This window comes from Aulonocara sp. 'chitande type north' Nkhata Bay, linkage group LG20 (genome assembly GCF_057382095.1).
Source record: "Aulonocara sp. 'chitande type north' Nkhata Bay isolate Kocher_YH1m ecotype deep benthic linkage group LG20, A_spYH_male_GT1.1, whole genome shotgun sequence".
NCBI classification, from domain to species: Eukaryota; Metazoa; Chordata; class Actinopteri; order Cichliformes; family Cichlidae; genus Aulonocara; species Aulonocara sp. 'chitande type north' Nkhata Bay.
In genome coordinates, this window is record NC_141363.1 from 29934935 (window position 1) to 29955769 (window position 20835).

The 20835-nt window shown below is 38.2% G+C and overlaps 1 protein-coding gene across 3 annotated transcripts in view; it reads right to left on the reverse strand.

The window, feature by feature from the left end:
* Nucleotides 1-466: 466 nt before the first annotated feature.
* opn7b (opsin 7, group member b) overlaps nt 467-20835 on the reverse strand; it is a 100712-nt gene continuing 80343 nt past the window's right edge. For all 3 annotated transcript variants that reach the window (XM_086277717.1, XM_086277718.1, XM_086277716.1), the window contains exons 2-6: nt 16564-16651; nt 16315-16477; nt 14998-15125; nt 7233-7567; nt 467-7127 (exon numbers count right to left, since the gene is read on the reverse strand). In XM_086277717.1, the coding sequence (XP_086133843.1) occupies nt 6627-7127; nt 7233-7567; nt 14998-15125; nt 16315-16477; nt 16564-16651 (1215 nt within the window). In that variant the 3' untranslated portion in view covers nt 467-6626. The remainder of the gene's footprint in view (nt 7128-7232; nt 7568-14997; nt 15126-16314; nt 16478-16563; nt 16652-20835) is intronic.

Here is a 20835-nt window from a genome sequence, read left to right on the forward strand (position 1 = left end):
ACTAGTCCCTAAGGACCCCAAAGCGCTTTACACATTCAGTCATCCACCCATTCACACACACATTGGTGATGGCAAGCTACATTGTTGCCACAGCTACACTGACAGAGGCGAGGCTGCTGGACACTGGCGCCACCGGGCCCTCTGACCACCACCAGTAGGCAACGGGTGAAGTGTCTTGCCCAAGGACACAACGACTGAGACTGTCCGAGCCGGGGATCGAACCGGCAACCTTCCGATTACAAGGCAAACTCGTGGTTGGTAAGATCCAGTAAGTTAAAGTGAGGTAAGGCTCTCCAGGAAAAACACCAGAAAAGCAGTAGTGATCAGCAGGGGCTTGTGGCTATCCCGTCACAACAAGAAGCCCTGCCTATGTCTGATGCCTGAACTGCACTGGACCCAGTTTCAGTGTTTATGGTTGGAGGACTAAGTTGTGTCTTTTAGGGCTCTGTGTATAGTATTTAAAAGTAGTTAAAGAAAACCCCAATTAAATACCAAATAATATTTATTTATCATTCCATTTTACTTCTGAACAAATGATATTGCATTGGCTAAATATATGTTACACTTTTTTAAACAATCTTTAATAATTTTAAAACAAGAAACAAAAGCTGTAAACATTTTCACAGTGCATCTGAAACATCACTGACAACAATGAGAATAATTTAATACATCTAACGCATTTGTTCAAGCCTATGTAGTTAGACAGAATTGTTTTCATATACATACATACAGACACACATATACATATTTACACAACACATTCAGCTTTGTTTGTGTCTAAAAAGCTGAAGAAAGGTGCATCAAAACTCCTGGTGTTTGTGTACTCATGAACAAAACTGCATCTCAGAAAATAAAAAGGGAAACATGGACTGATTTAAAGACTTGGCTGTTTTAGTCAGAAAATTCTAGTTGCATTGCTCAATTACATTAATCTTTATTTACAATGCATTAATACAGCTATTATAACACAGTGCAAACAGAATGTAACGTAATATTCTGACCAAGCATAGACTCAAAGGTCTTTGCCATGTTGCCAGGCTGTATCTTGACAGAATATAGAGATACAGAAGATACAGATACAGAAACCTTCAGAAAGAAGGTTAAGATTAATATGATTAGCAAAAGTTTTAACACACTCTAATGGTGGGAACAGGATTTATTAATGCAAGGACTAACTATAATTGCACCAAGCTTGAACTTTTTCAGACAGCTCAGACATATTGGCACTAAATGTAACCTCCCTCATTGTAAAATGCTCATATAAGCTTGTTTAACAACATTAAAGCCTTCAAAGTACTTAAATCTTTCAATTCAAGTTCACCAGATGCATGCACATTAACATCATTATAGATAAGTTTTCCACTTGGATAATGGGCTTTATATTATGGCCAATTGAATATCCAGCCTTTTTTCTCTTTTCTATAGACATTAGAAGGGGGAAAAGGAAGTAAGCAGCTCGTTTGGACTGAAACTTGTTTGGACTGCATTTAAAACATCAAGAAAATAAAAATCATCACCATTTCAAGACACTGCAAGGTGTTGCTCCATCTCTATTTTCATGTTTTGACTGATATTTATAATAACATACATCATAATTAGGCATTTGTACAAACACGTATTATCTTCATCCATGCAAACAATCGACATGAAATCCCTGACGTCAGATATATACAATGCAATATTATTTGAAGGAGTAAAGTCAGTGTAGATTACCCAGGTGAATGGCTAGTAGTACAGACTGCACACCTAGGTACTTGCAATATTTGTTCATAGAGTAGAACAGAATAGAAAAAATAGACATCAGAATCAGATTTTCACAGTTATGTTTCCTGTTTTGAATGTCCTTTTTTTGCCCAAAGACTGTGGGCAAAACAGAGCCTATCAAGCACTGGACTTGAAGCCGAGTCTTTGATATGTTGTTTTTCATTTTCTTTTCTTTTTTATTATGTTAACCTGGATATTGGTAGAAAAATATGACAGTCCAAGACAGTATTTTTTTGGCTTTGACAGTTAGTGTAAAGGTGACTGTAACCTTTGGTTGCAGCATGACAAGCAGAAACTTCACACACTTCAGTTTTTATACTACTTTTCTCATGTTTAAAATGTTATAGTTACTATGAAACCACCATCATTAGTCACATAACAGAAAAATAAGTACAATCATTTGTTTCTTTCTAGGAAATGTTTACCATACCATCCTGCACACAGTTCAAAGGCTTTGTGTCACTTATTTTTTTCCAACCTGGAGGTTGTGGAGCAAGAAACAGCAATGAGCTGCTTACCCTGAACATCCAGGAAATCTTTGATATATAAATGAAAAGCTGAAGATAATGTTGTCTACAACATCCTCATAAAAAATAAAAAACTGACTCTATGAGTCCGTGGAGAGCCTGTTGTTGTCTTTGCAAAGGGAGCAAGTTTTCACATGTACATGAGTCAGCTGAAATAAACTCGAGCTCCAGACGGCCCGAGGCTTTCCTCACCTCATTTCACAGTTAGCTCCAGGTTCAAAAGATTCTCAAACTTGAACTTCACAACACTTGACGTGTATAACTCTTTTAATATGGCCAGACTCGAGATTTTCCATTGCTTTTATTCTCGTGAAACCTCACAAAATAGTTTTAAGAACAATCAGAGTTATATCACAGCAAATACTACAGATCTGGGCTTTGTAAACTCTGAGCTGAAGGTTGCCTGGGGTTATCCCACTTTAGAGACTGAAGCAGCTGTCATTTGGTGTTCAGCCAGGAAACAGCACTGCAGTAGAAAACGCAAAAGGCTGCACTGTTGGTGGTGTGTTGCATGAGGATGAAGACGCACCAACCTAGTATCATATCGCATTAAAGTACCTCCTGACTGATCTTTAGTGTCGGTGTGGGAGAGAGTTTTTATGCGATGCAGAAAGTGTTGACCTTATTAGCTTTGATTAGTCGCATAACCAAAATGGATACAATCATACTTATGGCCTTCCCTTATCTTAATGACATTGTAGTTAATGAATATTGTAGGAAATTATATATTCAATAAACTAATAAGATGTGACTAACTAATAAATAAAACTAAACTAATCATAAAGTCAGTAGTGGATCTGATTGAGTAACATATTCATGCAAAGCTGGTTTAAGTAATAGATGAGTCCCATCAGATGGCAAAAAACTGTGAAGTAATTCCTAACACCGAGACAAAAGTTAGAATTACAACACTATGAGACATGCTTCTGCAACCTACCTCTCTCATATTCTGCATTGCTGTCACATATTTAATGAGTATCTAGTGAGTTATCACATTTAATCACTATTCTGCCCTAACTTGTGTCTTTTCTTTGCAGAAGTAATTTCTTTAAAGGTGGAGAATCTGGCACTCGTTCATATCTGTGACATATATAAGTAAGTATGACTTACTTTAATTTATTCAAACTCCCTGGATTCACAGTGCTCATACGTGTTTCAGAAAGAATTCTGCTAATATTTTAAAAAATTCCTGGATTTGAAATAGTTAATAAGTTTGGCAGTGTTTTTTGGGACAATTTTATTAAAGCTGCTTAATAGAATAAATTGGACTTCCCCCTCCTTTTCTTTCCTGGCTTGTCCAAGGTTATACAGTTTACTGCCTGTGCACAGTGCCAGAGCAAGTGAGGAAATACTGTGCAGCTGCTGTTTTCGGCATCATCCACATTTGAATAATATTGTGTGCAGCTGTGCATATTCATTTTCATATTCAATAGACCTCACCACAAAGTTTTACATGCACAACACCAAAAAGAGAAGTACATAATTCTGCTGAATCTCCCACGTATCAGTGTTCTAGCCTCAGCAAACTGAGCAATGCTAATGTCAGCCTGAACACAACTTAAGTTCACAACTGAGAAATAAGCCTTGAGCTAACAAGCGTCTAAGCCCAGGGCTAAGTGTCTTGTGAAAAGCCCATGTGGAGTATTATAGTTCAGGTGGTATTAGTAATTTTGAATCCATTTCTCCATAAACTGTCCCGACTGAGGCTAGAGGAGTTATTGTAGCAAACAGCAGAATGCACCACATGTGCTGACCTGGTTGTTTTGCATGACTTTAAGCTAATTATTCCATGCCAAACTGAACGTGAAAGCAGAAAATCTGAAATGCTTTTGTAGTTTTTGTGTGTGTGTGCGCGCTTGTGTGTAAACTGCACAGAACTGCAGTCTTCGGTCTCAGCCTTTCTGTAAGAAAGGAATAATGGTATCAAAGTCATGCCAGTTAATCACAAGTTGCACTCCAGCACATCCAATTAATTTTGCCCATGGCAGGTCGTTTTGTACTTTTGAGTTGATGGCCTATGCTGTCGGGAGGGAGGTGGTATAAAATTGCTTGTTGGACAAACATTTCAGTTAACCTCATCCATCCTCACTATGCTTTTTTTTTTTTTTTTTTTCAAATTAAAATAATGTTGATGGGTGCTGAGGCAAAGCCTTGTGTCTCTCACATTAAAAACAAGCAAAAGAAGTACTAAAGGCAAGCGTTCTATCCACAGGCAGGCTTTTTTCTCCCATTTTGTTAAAATGGCTCTGATTAAAAGATCGCTCAGCTTTATTACAATTTTGGGTCTTAGTCTCATAGGTTTGGTGCTCAGTGAAGCCAGTAATAATAACACACTAACTTGTTTATTTGCGGAAATTTGGAACAGGACAACATTTTTTTAGTACCCTGATTAAAGCCTCTTTCCAAGCCCTAAGGCAACCAAAGATAATGAAAAAGTTTGTTTTCCTAAAGTGCTTGTTTTAAACCAAATAACCATCTCACTTTTTCCTTGGCTAGTTGGGCTACATTGTAGAGATGCTTCTGTGACATGAAAAAAAAATCCTAACCCAAAATATGAAAAATAAGCTTTTAAGTTCTAAATGCTGCAGGTGTTTTTTTTTTTTCATTTTATTTATTTATTTTTTCTTCTTCCTTTTGAAAAGAATGAAAATATGACCCAGCTCTGCCACCAAAGGCAACCTTATAATCCCAGGCTCGGAATTCAAGATAAATAAATCATCAATCAGCCTTTTAATGAGTCTTTTCCACAGTTAATGTCATAAAAGATACTAATTCATTTGCAGCAGAAATTCTGCACAAAGAAATTTCTTTTTGCTCTTTTAAACTGGTCTTCAGAAAGTGCTAAAACCACCCAAACAGAATCACTGACAGAGTTCAATGTAGTTCTGATCACAAACAGTTAGTGTCCATAAGTATTTGGACAGTGTTTTCTTTTTTTTTGGCAATTTTGCCTCTGCACACCATCACGGTGAGTTTTAAATCAGACAAGAAGTTTAACAAAAGTAACTGCAATAACCTAAAGTTTAAGTTCAGAAATTACAGTCATTTTTATTGTATTGTATTTTATTTTATTTTATTTTTTTTCAACTTTATATGTCCCTCAATTTTAGAGGCTCAAATGTAACTGGACGATTTACTGTCAAAAGGTTTCATGCCCAGATGAGACCTGTTCCATCGTTACTCTACGACAAATTAAAATTGATGAAAGAATTGGAGTTAATTGCTGAACATGCTTTTTGGTAGCTGTTCACTCTAAATGTTGATATTTTCTTTGTAGATTAGCCTAAAAAGTCATATAAAATCTATCAGAGAGATAGTCTAAGGAGCTTGGAAAGAAAGTGGCTGAACTTCTTTAAGTTTTGTGAAGATGTTGCATGAAGACTTTTCACCTCTTCAGTTCTATCAGAAAAAACATTAGGACCGGTGAAATCAACAACCTGGTGACGTCCATGTTCTAGATTTCAGCCAATGATTGACTGCAGCGTATTTTCATCGAAGTATTGAAAACAATAAAATTATGTTAGTTAGTCCAATTACTTTTGAGTCACTGAAAAAGGGCTTATTATAAAAAATGGCTGAAACGCCTAAACAGCTGACACTCTCCACTCCATCAAAATCTTCTTGCCTGGACAGAGGTGACTAGGAAAAATGGAAATAGAAGACAACATCTCCTCCTTGCAGATGTACCTTCTGGACAAAAAGGTGGCTCACCAAGCCAAATCTTTCCCTAAGTGCTTTGTATTAACACCCAAAGTGTCTGCTTTAACTATAGGAGTAGAGGTTTTGATTTCTCCTCGACAATGAGGTGAAAGCACTCTTTTCATTTTAGATACAACAACAAAGACAACAACAACAATAACAATAACCCTGTGGTCCTTCAATTTGAGGCATACATAAATACATAATATTTAAATACAGTACTCATAATAAACAGATAAAATGTGGTTCAGGGAGTAGGAAGTTTCATCGTCAGTTCCTCCCTCCAAGCCCAGCGTAAAATGACTTGCATGGTGACTCTTCAGTCTTGGTTTACACTTGAACTGATCACATAGTTGCTGACACTTGTTCATTTGACCTGATAAAATGCTGATGCACACACCAGTGAAATGTTTGGCTTGCTTATCCTCCTGTATTGGCTTTTAACCACATATTTTTTTGGCAGTATCACATATTTGAGGCATGAAAGTAGTTTTAAACTTTTTATTTCTTTTAAATCAGTCTTACCATTTTTGTTTGTTTGATTGCATTTTCACTTTCCCCCCAACTTGCACTTACTGTTATTTGGGCTTCATTCGTGCCACTTTTTGCTTCATACTTCATTTTCCACTTGTTCCTCTAGAGAAAGTCACTCTGCATCTCATTGGAGAGCTGGCTGACAGCCACTTCACTGTGTACGGATCCTTGAAGAATCCTGGCGGTTTGCTGAGGACTGTAGTCTATACAATTTTCTCTATTACCGTTGTCTGTTTCTGGGCAAGGACAGTGTCTGCAGGTCCTGTGGTTCTCTGGTAACCCATTGGATAACCTTGTAGAGTTGCATTCTTCTTTGTGATGGGACTGCCTGCAAATTCCCTTCTCTGCAGAGCCACCCTGGCACAAACATCCACAGAGTCTCCTTCTGCAATTCGCCACATCTTGACACAAGGACTTGCGAAAATTGGGCTTGAAAGCCAGGTAGACGATAGGGTTGTAAAGGGTGGAGGACTTGGCAAAGATAGCTGCCACAGCAAAAGCTATAGGTGGTACAGTTGTTGAGTTACCAAACGCTGCCCACATAGACACAATAGCATATGGACTCCATGCTGTCAGGAAACCGATGCAAACTGCCACTGAAAGCTAAAAAATAGACACAACACAGCAAATAAAATGCAATGCAAACATGAATTCATGAAGGAAATAATATTTAGTATAAGTCATTTGAAAAGAAAATAATGCACGTACCTTAACGATAAGCGCTTGTGCATTGGTGATCTTGTTCTGTGGGGACATATGCTGCTGCACAGCCTGGTGTGAGCCACGGACAGTCAGCAGGATGAATGTGTAGGAAAGAAAAATTATAGTGCAGGGCAAAATATAGCAGAAGAAGAAGAGACAGATGATGTAGCTCATAGCTGCAGAATTATAGTTCGGCGCATGCCAGTTGATGCAGCATGCTGTACCATAAGGCTCAGGCCCGTACTCTCCCCAGCCCGACAGGGGACCGACAGCAAAGACTCCACCGTAGCACCAGATGCCTGCAACCAGCAGGCATGCATGGACATATGAAAACTTGTTACCTAAAGACGAGTGTGAGAAGGCAGAGGGAGGACAAGAGAAAAGAGTTTTAGAATTGATTATTGACAGATAAGGACATAAAGAAGATATAGTAGGCTCCATTTAAGATACACTGTGATTTATTAACATACTACAAGTAGTACTGCACTTATCCAGCAAATAAGGGGCTCAGAAAAAAATGCCAAAACAACCCTGGCAACTAGTGATGTGCGATACCACTGATTTCCTTTCCGATCCGATACCAAGTAAAATTCAGGGTGGTATCAGTGATACTGATCCGATACCGATACTTTGTACAAAAACATATTTTATTTATTGTATCTTTTACTGTATCTCAAATTATAGCTTCATAATGATTACGGGACATCAGACTACTTGTTCTTATCGCTTAATAATGCAGAATTATCATATAGAAATAAAAAAAAACTGAAGTTGTGCCTACTTGAAAACATTGCCTGTAGCACTAAAGGACTCCGTGAGAGACGTCTGTCTCCCTCTAGCACCACCTGTCCCTCTCCTCCTCTTCAGTTCGCCTCAACATACACTCGTCATATTCTGTGATACGATTTACTGTGAGGTGTTTGATGAGGTTAGTGGTGTTGCCACAACACCTCACTGTCTTGCCACATGTATCGCAAACCACGTCTCGGCTGTTTGTGGAGGTAAAATACATCCATGCATGACTCCATTTACGCTCAGTCATTGTTGTGAGTGCGCACGCCAAGGGGCTGCGACACATTTATACAGCCGTATTTCACACATGACTATGAAAGGCGGAACATGAAGTAGTTCCTTCAAAAGTAGACAATTATATAGTTTCTTTCCACTGTGTTCCTGTTAAAGATAAACTACAAATTTACCCTAAATTACCAAAATATCGATATTTTAATATGAGAATCGATTCTAGAACATAAATGACTGGTATCGGAGGAATCGATATTTCAGTATCGATTCGCACATCACTACTGGCAACACTCTTCTAAAGTTGTTGTGAGTGAAGTGAAGATGAGAACAGAGGAAACCTTACTCATGACACCACACAGCCCCTTCAGCAGGATGCCAGCCCTTTTTTATGGTTCAAGCTGATGGTGGGGGGTCATTTTGCCCCAAGGCACTCACTCAACTGTGTCAGCAATTACAGTTGGCTTTTATCTGATTTTGGCCACCCCTTTCCCAATCAGAACTCCAGCTATCCACGTGGCACATGAAGGAATTATTATTTCTAAGAAAGTCCTCAACTCTCCCTTTTATAGTCTAGCCCACTGGAAGCTATTAGAATCATTCTTACATAAAGTAGCGTGAGACCAAGGATTTCTGAGGCGCAAATATGTTGGAGGCTTGCTCTGAGTCAATAAATTACACTTATTCTTGGTCTAACCTTCTGCTAGCAGATGGGATAAGTTGGTGTGAAACTCCTGTCACTGCATGTTTGCAATTATTGTCTGGATCCAAACATCCACATTGTTTTGTTTGTGTGCTTGTTTGACTAGGAGGGCTGTGTAACAGTGTATAAAAGCAAGAAAACAACACATTTGAACAAAGTTTCTTGCAGGAAAAAATATATGACAGTGTAATTATTTGTGCTCATTTGCATTTCAAACACATTTGCTTGTGAAGCTTGTAGTCTCTTGGCTTTTATTCTCTGCATTATAGACTGTGCGCCACTGAAAAACAGACAAGAGGAGCTATTTCATAACACAGCCTTCAATTATAATGTGCCTATTAGCCAAAGTTAGGACAAATCCTGAAATATCTGCATCATATACTGTAAGTGGACACTTTTCATTAGATGTATATAATCTCCACCTTTTCCATTTGTTTTGATTTTGTTTCTTGAACAGCTTGACCTGCTTTTCTATTATATTAAAGTACTAGAACATGCCTGTTAGGCAGGGTTTTACTTAGTGGACTATAAAGATGATCGATGCAGCCCCCAGTTCTGTGATCCCTGCAGTGTGTATGGGCAAGTGTGCAAAGGATATAAATGAGAATATTGCTTAAATCTGGCACTTAATCAGCACACCCATTCATCGAGTGAGGATAGTAATAAGGGTTCCTAATTAAAACTAAATTACAGGTTATCAATTAATTTATGCCTGCATATTCAGTGTTTTTTTTAAATTATGATATAAATTATGAATTATAGTCAAGTGCTGCTTCGGATTATCAAAGTTTCAAATATTAAAGAAAAGAATGGTTTAATGAAGCACATACAAGTAAATGATAAGTCTTGAAAATTAACCTTTATCAACCATGAATTCAGTGCTTTTTGGATGTGCTAACGGTGTATTGAAATGTTACACTGATCCAGAATCAGCTATTTGTGCTGGTTTGGCTTAGTCATAAATAACTGTGTAGAACAACAAATTCTCAGAGCCCACAAAACGTAACTGTGCTTTTTAACATTTTGTGGAGGAGTGCAGCAGCAGAATTTCCCTCAGTTTATAGTGTCCCATAAAACCCTTGGTTTCTATGGATTCAAGAGGAAAGGGCACCATATTACCATCAGATTTGTAGCAGTACAAACGCCAGCATGATGGTGAGAACTAAAGAGGTAAAATCCAGGATTAAAAACAAAATGCTAACTGTGAATAATTAATATATATGACACAATGAAATTTTAACTGGTTTATACTGTCCAGCTACACAAACATGAATGTTGCAATAAATGTTTCTCTTCCCTAATTCTGTCCCTGTTTTGAGAATTTAATTTCAAAACTTCAGCATTTCTAAATCTGGTCTTTTTTTCAATAATCAGTCTACTTTTACTCTTTTACTGCTGCTAATTAGCAAATAGCTGAACCCTTTTAGTTGTGACTGGAAAAAATCTCATTATTCTATCTGAACTCAATGGGAATTTTATCTAAAACTTTTAGACTATGGATGCAAACCCACAAATAAAAGAAGGTGAGTAGAAGTATGATTAGTGAAGCTTCGCATAGCAATAACACTAAGACTCTATTGGTATATATTGAAAAAAATTACTCACTTTAACCTGTGTAAAGAGCTGATGCTTTGAAGACGAAACTATTATTATTATTATTATTATTATTGTTGTTGTGCAGCCAACTCTATGATTACCTTAAGTACTTGTATGAATACGAAGCAGACCTTGAGTTAAGCTAATACAGATAAATAATAAAGAAACGGTGAAGAGGTTTGAAAGTGAACACGTAAGGACCATCGTAGCTGAACTAAAAGAGCTTTCAGACAAGCCTGGCACACAGTTTTGAAAGGTTGAGATCAAGGAATCAACACCTTGATTTTTAACCCAGAATAAAGATGCCTTTGATGCTTTCACGATATTTAGATAACTGAAATACTGAAATGTTACATTCATTACAGTTTTTAAGAACAATTACCAGTTTTTCTATAACATCTGAAGTGGTAAAAATGCACATGTGAACAACTAACAGTTTAAAACACACAATGAATGACAGGAAACACAAACTTTTATGTATTACAATTATTTGGATTCATTCAATTCATCTATAGCAGCCTTTCTTGCTGCTAAAGCTGCAGTCATTAGTTGTTTTCGGACAATGACACATTTCGCGTTGTAATTTCTGTCTTTGTACACACCAGAGTGGATGATTAAATAAATTGTGACAAAAGCGCAGACTTTCAGCTTTAATTCAAGGGGCTTAACGAACCATTAAAATAGTACAGCTATTTCTGGCCTTCATAATCTTCAGTGTAACTACTAATATAAACCTTGAGGAAACCCTCTTGTTATCTAGTCATGAAGACATATATTGACTATAGACATATCTTGATTATAAACCTTAACAATGACACGCAAACTACCGTGGAGATGGAAGAGTTTTTCTTAACCATGGAAATAATTCTGTCATCACGCACTTTAGTTCTCTTCTGTGGTCTCTCGTGCCTTTTGGTTGTCTGGTGGTTTATTTCGATTTTTCAACCTATACAGTGGGGCAAAAAAGTATTTAGTCAGCCACCGATTGTGCAAGTTCCCCCACTTAAAATGATGACAGAGGTCAGTAATTTGCACCAGAGGTACACTTCAACTGTGAGAGACAGAATGTGAAAAAAAAAAAAATCCATGAATCCACATGGTAGGATTTGTAAAGAATTTATTCGTAAATTAGGGTGGAAAATAAGTATTTGGTCACCTCAAACATGGAAAATCTCTGGCTCTCACAGACCTGTAACGTCTTCTGTAAGAAGCTTTTCTGTCCCCCACTCGTTACCTGTATGAATGGCACCTGTTTGAACTCATCATCTGTATAAAAGACACCTGTCCACAGCCTCAAACAGTCAGACTCCAAACGCCGCCATGGCCAAGACCAAAGAGCTTTCGAAGGACACCAGGAAAAGTATTGTAGACCTGCACCAGACTGGGAAGAGTGAATCTACAATAGGCAAGCAGCTTGGTGTGAAAAAATCAACTGTGGGAGCAATCATCAGAAAATGGAAGACATACAAGACCACTGATAATCTCCCTCGATCTGGGGCTCCACGCAAGATCTCATCCCGTGGGGTCAAAATGATCATGAGAACGGTGAGCAAAGATCCCAGAACCACACGGGGGGACCTGGTGAATGACTTGCAGAGAGCTGGGACCAAAGTAACAAAGGTCACCATCAGTAACACACTACAACGGCAGGGAATCAAATCCCGCAGTGCCAGACGTGTTCCGCTGCTGAAGCCAGTGCATGTCCAGGCCCGTCTGAAGTTTGCCAGAGAGCACATGGATGATACAGCAGAGGATTGGGAGAATGTCATGTGGTCAGATGAAACCAAAGTAGAACTTTTTGGTATAAACTCAACTCGTCGTGTTTGGAGGAAGAAGAATACTGAGTTGCATCCCAAGAACACCATACCTACTGTGAAGCATGGGGGTGGAAACATCATGCTATGGGGCTGTTTTTCTGCCAAGGGGACAGGACGACTGATCCGTGTTAAGGACAGAATGAATGGGGCCATGTATCGTGAGATTTTGAGCCAAAACCTCCTTCAATCAGTGAGAACTTTGAAGATGAAACGAGGCTGGGTCTTCCAACATGACAATGATCCAAAACACACCGCCCGGGCAACAAAGGAGTGGCTCCGTAAGAAGCATTTGAAAGTCCTGGAGTGGCCTAGCCAGTCTCCAGACCTCAACCCCATAGAAAATCTGTGGCGGGAGTTGAAAGTCCGTGTTGCTCGGCGACAGCCCCAAAACATCACTGCTCTCGAGAAGATCTGCATGGAGGAATGGGCCAAAATACCAGCTACTGCGTGTGCAAACCTGGTAAAGACCTATAGTAAACGTTTGACCTCTGTTATTGCCAACAAAGGTTATGTTACAAAGTATTGAGTTGTATTTTTGTTATTGACCAAATACTTATTTTCCACCCTGATTTACGAATAAATTCTTTACAAATCCTACCATGTGGATTCATGGATTTTTTTTTCACATTCTGTCTCTCACAGTTGAAGTGTACCTCTGGTGCAAATTACTGACCTCTGTCATCATTTTAAGTGGGGGAACTTGCACAATCGGTGGCTGACTAAATACTTTTTTGCCCCACTGTACATATATCACACAGAACCTTTGGGGATGTATGATACAGAATAAGAAAAAAACCCTTCTGCAACAGTAATTTTTTTTGGTCTTCTTAGAGCTACGCTGGAATTAAGCTATATCTACACTGGAAGCATCATACAGCCAGCCCTTTGATTCCTTGACCAAGTCAAATAAATAAGGTAATGCTAGCTAAGAGGCCAAATGTGGATATCAGATATGACTTGTTCATCCTAAACTGTAACAAGAATGGAACAAAGTATTGAATCATGTCATTCAATGAAGAAAGAAGAAATATCTGTTTAAATGTGCAGGAATGAAACAGGGAAAAAAGAGAGATGCATCAGTTAGGTCTCATTCCAAGGGCATGAAACATTGATGTTGTGTCAATTTGGTAGCATCTCACAGATATGCGCCACGTGTCATTTTTTTTGTCAGCGCCTTATGTGCACAGTCTAGGCAGCAGTGAGACAAACCTCTCACTCACATGCTTGTAATAGACTCCTGCATATCATTTTAATGGAAGGGGTAAACACGCATTGAGGTAATTTCCAGTGCCAAAGCCTATTTTCTCTATCTTCGCCCAAGGAAGTACTCTATACAACACAACCTAACCAATGAGTTAAGTCCATCCATTCATTCTTCCACTCAATCAAATTCAGGGCTGGAGCCTATCCCAGCTGTCTTAGGAGAAGAGGCACCCTGGGCCTGGACAGGTTTCCAGTCTGTCACAGACCTAACAGTAGATTGCTCACATTCACACCTGTGAGCAATTTAGATTTACCAGTTGACCCCAATAATTGGATGTCTTTGGACTGTGAGAGAAGCCAGAGAGAACCCACACAAGCACAGGGAGATGCACATGCAAACTCCACAAAGAAAGGCCCTGGCCTGATGGTGGAATTGAACTCAGGACTGTCTTGATGTGAGGCACCAGTGAGTCAGGTGAGAATAAAAAATAGCCACAAATGAAATAAATAAAAGGGTTAAAACAAAGCCAAAGCTCCAAACTCAAATATCCAAAAGGAGTATAAACAAGAAACTAGCATACTCCACCACCACTCCTCTCAATGCAGACTTTTTCTAGTAACATCCAATAATGCTGCTGTTTTGGCAGCCACTTAAAAAGCAACAACGACAACAAAAAAGAACAAAACAAAAACACCTTCTGGGTTTGTTTGTGATGTTATCTGCGTCTAACAAAAGAATATTACTTGATGCACTGCAATGTGTACGTGTTGGTAGTGTATGTTGTCTCTCTATGCTTTTCTTTCTCTCTTCTTCTCATACTCCCCAATGGCTACAGCAGATTGCTCTCCCTCCCTGAGTCTGGGTCTGCCAGAGGTCTCTTCCTGTTAAAATGAGTTCTTCATTCCCACTGCTGCCAAGTGGCTGCCGGGATAGTTGGATTGTTAGGGGGCCTTGGAATAATACTGTAGAGTCTTTAGTTACAATATAAAGCATCGTGAAATAATGACTGTGAAGTGATACTGGAAAGAGGCAGGGACACTTGCATCTTATGCCAACTGCATCCTGAGAACTCCCATAGAGAAACAGTTTGACACAGCAAAGTGGTTCATGTGAGTGAGTGAGCATAAGTTTGGTTGTGATTCAAAATGAGTTGCAGAATGAAAAAATGTTAAATGGAAAACACCTGAAAAGTTGCAAAAGGTTTCTGTAGATCATCCATGGAAAACAACCAATAATGGAATTACATTTCAAGTAAACTCACTGAGATCACACAGAATCTTATTTCACTGGTTTCACAATAACCCTAAACAACCATGTCTTTGATTTTCTTTATTGCCTCAGTTTGGGTCATTCTCGCGGGTCACTAAATTCCTTAGTGTTAAAATAGTGCATTGTTTTGCAATGTAAAGCATTAAAAACTGGTGTTGTTACCGTAGTTAGGACAGCAGACCTTGAGCCAGCAGACACAGGAGAGCACTGTTAGGTTGGTCAGACTGCACAGGCCAAACAAAACACCACAAAAGGCATACACAGTACAGGCTGTCTCATTAAACAACCACCTGAATGGAGAGAGAAAGAAAACAGAACATGTGATACTGTGTGATATTAAGTGAGAGTTTGCCTGCAAATTCCCTTTGGTGAATTTCAGTCAATGAGACTGCAATACATTTTCTGGTCTCCTGGATCATATTCAACTGTAGCATGCGGTGAAGCACTCTGACCCAATAATGGTGCATATGACAGCTATCAGCAGCAAATGGTCAGAGAATAAGACAGCAGGCAGACAATCATAGGAAGAGACAGAAGACAGACAAAGGTATTATGTAGGATGCATGAACAAAGGAGACATAAATGCTTTCCACATTATCTAAAACATTTTTATCAGTGCAACACATAGAAAATATTACAAAAATAGGAAACATGTTATTGTCCAAAGCTCAATGACAGTGGAGTTAAAAAGACATTTGCATTGTTTATTGTTTTTTTGCACAAATACTACTTAAAATCATACACCTGGAAACTTCACACAGAGTTAAACTGAAAATTCTGGCTTTTCATCTGCACTACACAGGGCCTTGCTATGCTACTTGTGTCTTTTTCAGCATTTTTTCCAACCTTGAGTAGCATCTGTAGTCATCTTTTCAGGCTGCAGTTGGGCTCAACAACCTTGTAAAGCCTCAGAGGCAAAACCCTCAGAGGCAGAAATCACTTACTGCTTCTTCCCAAGGTCTATGCTATGAGCACACAGCAAGAATTACAAGCAAAAATGATCTCAAAATTAGAATATCAACGTTTTCATAAATGTGGAGGGTTTTTTCAAATTTTGATTGCTGAAGTGACAATATCAGATATACCATTAATGTGTTGCAAATCTAGCATGATAGTATATTTCCACCTCCATTTTATACAAATGGAAAAATCACAAAATCCTTTAAAAATGCATTTATTTGTATTTTATCTGTCGTATCCACAAACAATCAAATATGATGAATTTATGTCTGCAAGCATCTGCTTACAAAACCTTAATTTGTCTTTTAATGCATGTCGTAAACTACTGCTCAGGCTGTTAAAGCCCTGGTTTTCGTCGGCAGCTACAGCCTTGCCTTTCAAACCACTCCTCTAACCTCACTCTTCATCTGTCTTTTTCCTTCTATCCTTGTCTCTCATGAAGATAAAAATGTGAAGATGACATAAAAGAGGACTAGATGAAATTTGAAAAAAAAATTGAAAACCTGAATTGTCACTCACATGTGTGTGTAGGTTGAAGGTATTGCAAATGGAAACAAGGTTACGGTCATGCTCAGGTCACTGATGGACAGGTTTACCACAAAGAACTCTGCTGGCTTCAAGGAGGACTTCTTTCTATAGGCCACGAACAGCAGGATGCCATTTCCAAGCACCGACAGCACACCTAGGACACAGAGCAATATAATGTAAAGAGCTGAAGAATTTGAGTCCACATTAAAAGGATTGACCTTGGGGGGATAAATCACTCACCAAAAATGGTGTAGAGCGTTCCCATGATGAAGTCATTTTCTTTTGATATTTTAGACATGAACAGAAATGTTTCGGAGGCATTTCCCATCTAGAACAAAAATGGAAAAACAGACGGGTATAATAAAAAGGAAGAAAAACACAGAATATGTGTTTTCACCCTCAGGCATAAAAACACAACGGCAAAAATATCTGCATTAAAATGTTACATACTGACATCTTTGGAGGATTGAACACAACAACAAAATAGTTCACCCTGATCAACACTGTGTAAATAGGAGGCCATATCAAGCATATTTCATCATTTACATCAGACAGTCATTAAACATATCAGCCACATAAGTAAGAATTCCTTGAAGTTGATGTGTTGGAGGGCAAAAATGGATAAGGATTGTAACTTAAGGTGACTTTACATGGGTCAAGTCATGTTGGGGGCTGCTACTAATTTTCATGGTTAGTACCTTCCAAAACTTGTCCAAGGAAGATCAACTGATGAAGCAACAGTGGGGACATTGGTGCCCAAGGAAAAGAGTGCCAAAACTGCATACTGCAAACCATTTTGTTTCACACTTAAATGTGCTTGTGATGGACATCAGGACTAGACCATAGGTCAACGAAAGACAGTGAGGGTGGTCTGATGAGTCATGTAATTCTTTTTCAGTATGTTTACAGGCATGCTGCTGAAGTGCTGGCTTGTCCTTTCAGTTCTCCAGATGTTAGCCTGGTCATGCATCCATTGGATGTGCAAAAAAAGTTATCCTTGTAACTTATTTTTCTTGCTATACTTCAAGAGACCAAAAGTCTTTTGGTTGCATATTGTGATTCTACAGAAGAATAGGCAAGTGGCTTTAATGCTTCCCCCTGCTTCTTTTTGAAACCTTCAGAAAATTCGCGCAGTCTCATCAAAGACTAGAGCAGAGAAGAGAAGAGAAGATGGTGCAGAAATCCGATGCCACCCTTCACTTCATAATCACTCTTATCTTGAAAGGCCGGCAGAGATGTGCATACACAGCATGACCCACTGCCAATACAGTTTTCATTGTGACCAACACAAGTTGCTGATGTAAGCTTTCTACAGAAAATTATGGGCGGAGATAAGATGGAAATATATTCATAGCCTTTCTATTTACTCAATTACTTCACCTGTACTGAGGGGCACAGGCAAGTTAAATCACCTGGGGTTAAGAGTTGAGCTGCTTGTGTATAAATCCCTATAACCATTCACACTAGAATTTATCTTCAAAGAGCCAGAGATTTCTTTGTGTGGGTTTTCTAATTCAATTTTATGTGGCCCTTATGTGGCCAAGCATAGCTTGTAAGTAGATACAGTCCTGCTCAAGTTTGTGTGTAAGTGTAAACACTTGCTTTAGTATTTGCATAAGTATTGAGATATGCAATTTCAGTATTTAAGTAGATTTTTTCTCATAAACTGCTGGATGTAATATGTGACAAGCTGTAGTTACTACATCAGCTGATATGTATACTTTCAAGCCAGCCATGTTTTGTGACATATGATTTTTCGCCTTTTCCCTTTTCATTTGTTTTTTAAGATTAAATAGAAATATGACCTGAAACATCATATTTTAAAGTCCTAAAAGTTAAATGTGAGAACCTAATTAATCAAATTATGTGAAACCATTACACTTGTTCATTTACCTAAGAAAAATAATTATACACTTCACGTTTGCAAAGGGCCATAATAAGTGAATCCCAGATTTATCAGTATGTTTGGTTAAATTAGAATTAGGTGTTTTCAATGGCACTAGTGACAACTGTTCGTAGGAAACAATTTTTATTTAAGAAAGAAGGCTCTAAAAAAAATTTGATCTTCACTTCATACCATGATGGAAAAAAAGGAGAAGGCTGGTCACGTAGTTGATAAATACTCCACTTAGACAGGGTATACACATGAAGGAAATTCAAGACTATTGATCTGCTCTTCATGAGCGATCAAACGTCACTCCAGAAAGAGTTCACAAGGAACTACAAGCCTGTCCCATATTTGCTAATGTTCATGTGTCAATAATCGTGAGAATACTGAGCAACAATAAAGCACTGCGTCCCAAAAAAGAGCACATGTGCACATCTGTTTTCCGCTAAAAATGAAATGATAGGCTTTTGGAATAATGTTTTGAGGACTGATGAGACATAGAGCGTATTGTCTTATGTCTAGGGAAAGAAAACCACTGCATTCCCATTTGTGGAAAATGGTAATGGTTTTCAGCCTGGAGCTTGAACACAGAGCAAGTTGGAGCAGGTTATACTGTATGTGGAGCATAGGCTACCATAGTGATATATCCTAGAGTGATCTACCCGAAGATACCAGACTAACGGTCTAACCCTGCCACACACTACAGGCCCATTTTGAAACTGAACCTTGACAGGGTCGTACAATTTGAAGGTGGAATAGAAGACAATACTAAAATAAAACTAAAAATGGGGAACAAGTATAATTGGGTGGACAGTAGCCAAAAGAGGGATGGTAACCAGGGAGTCAGGGACCAAGCTGAGAATTAAAAAGTTGATTGATATACAAATTTGTTTTTCAGAGATTCTAAAAAAAAGAGGCAATCTTTTTTTGCATGTTTTATAATCAGGTGCAGAGAATGGTGGTTCAATTTTTGTATGATGAGCAGAGAGCTGATTACAGTTTTTAGTGACGAAAAAAATGGTCAGCATGCAAACATAGAGGTATAAAGGAACCCAGAGTGAATGTATGCTGACCTCAAGTCCAGTAGCGAGAGCAAGAGGAAAATACTTACCAATGAACAGCAGAATTAATGAATTAATGAAAATAAGTTGATGAACTTCTAGTGCATGAACTTCTTTAAATTAAGATGCATTTTTTAATGTTCATTGAAAACAAAGTGTTTTTTTTCTCTTGATAAGTGAACAATTACACAATAACAATTACTCTTAGCAAAAATAATTGTTAAATTGTCATCATCACTGAACACGTTGCTGTTAAAAAACAAAAACAAATTCTGCTTTATAGCTTGTCTTTTTCTTCCATTCATGTAATGTGATCCCAAAGCAAAAGTATGCTGCATTTTCAGTCTCCTTGATTGACCTGAAATTTCAGAATCAGTTCAATAATCCACAGAATGCTTAAATCTTCTGCTTCTCATTCTCCTTCATCTCAACCTGACTCAAGTTTGACGACTTATCACCAAGGCAGCACCAAATGGATATCTCACACATGAAAAAAAACAAATGCATATTTATACCCTTTTCCTGTTTCGTGTAAAGCAAAACATCCCAAGACACAGCATTTGAAAATGAATGATGGAATAAATGTGCTCTTGTTGTGCACTCAGACTTTCAGACTACATTTTATGTGCAGTTCTGAGTATGTGCAACAAGTTAAGTGTACATGGGAGCCAAGCCAAACTTCCATTAAGGTTTTTTATGCCTTAATGAATAAACACTGAATATTCAGCATTCAGACATTTGTATTCAGACTTCATACCATGGCTGGACTATCAGCAAGTTGATTCTAAATGATTGCAAATGATAAAAAAAAAAATACTCTACCATCACATGTTGGAACAAAGTTTGTGCTAAAGCAAGGATATTTTCACATGGGCTGTCTATGTCTATGGCCCGAAGGGAGGTAAACTACTGTACTGGTCAACCTGAGTTGTTTGTGACTGCTATTATGGGTCATGAATGAGGAGATACTAATGATTTTATTGGCTAAAAAGAAGAAATAGTTGGTTAGGGTACATGAGAAGATGTGAGTTTGGACAAACAAATAGGTATGGACAAATACTTTATTTGTAATACTTGGGTGTTGCTGTTCACTCTCCATTATATCATTTAAAATTTATATTAGTCTTAATAAAAAAGTGTGTTGGTAGCTCTGGTTTCAAAAACATATATTTCAATTGGCAGTCAGTTCAGGAAATGAACCATTTAAATGAAGAATGTGGCAAAATTGAAAAGATCAAATAATGACATACAGCATACCTGGGCCTCAGAGACGCAGCTATGCAGACCTCTACTAAAATGTTAACAATTTAGTGTGATCCATTTTTAAAACATTTTCATGTTTGTTTTGGTTCTTTTGACGAGTTATTAATAGGGATGGGTATTGTTTAGGTTTTATCCGATACCGGTGCCAAATCGGTACTTTTGAAACGGTGCCGGTGCTCAAACGGTGCTCAAACCGGTGCTTAAAGAATGGAGAACACAAAATTGGTCCAAAAACCTCTCATGTTCAGCTGTTTTTTGTAAAAATATAACAATGTTAGCCTTTTCTGCAGCTATGGGGCA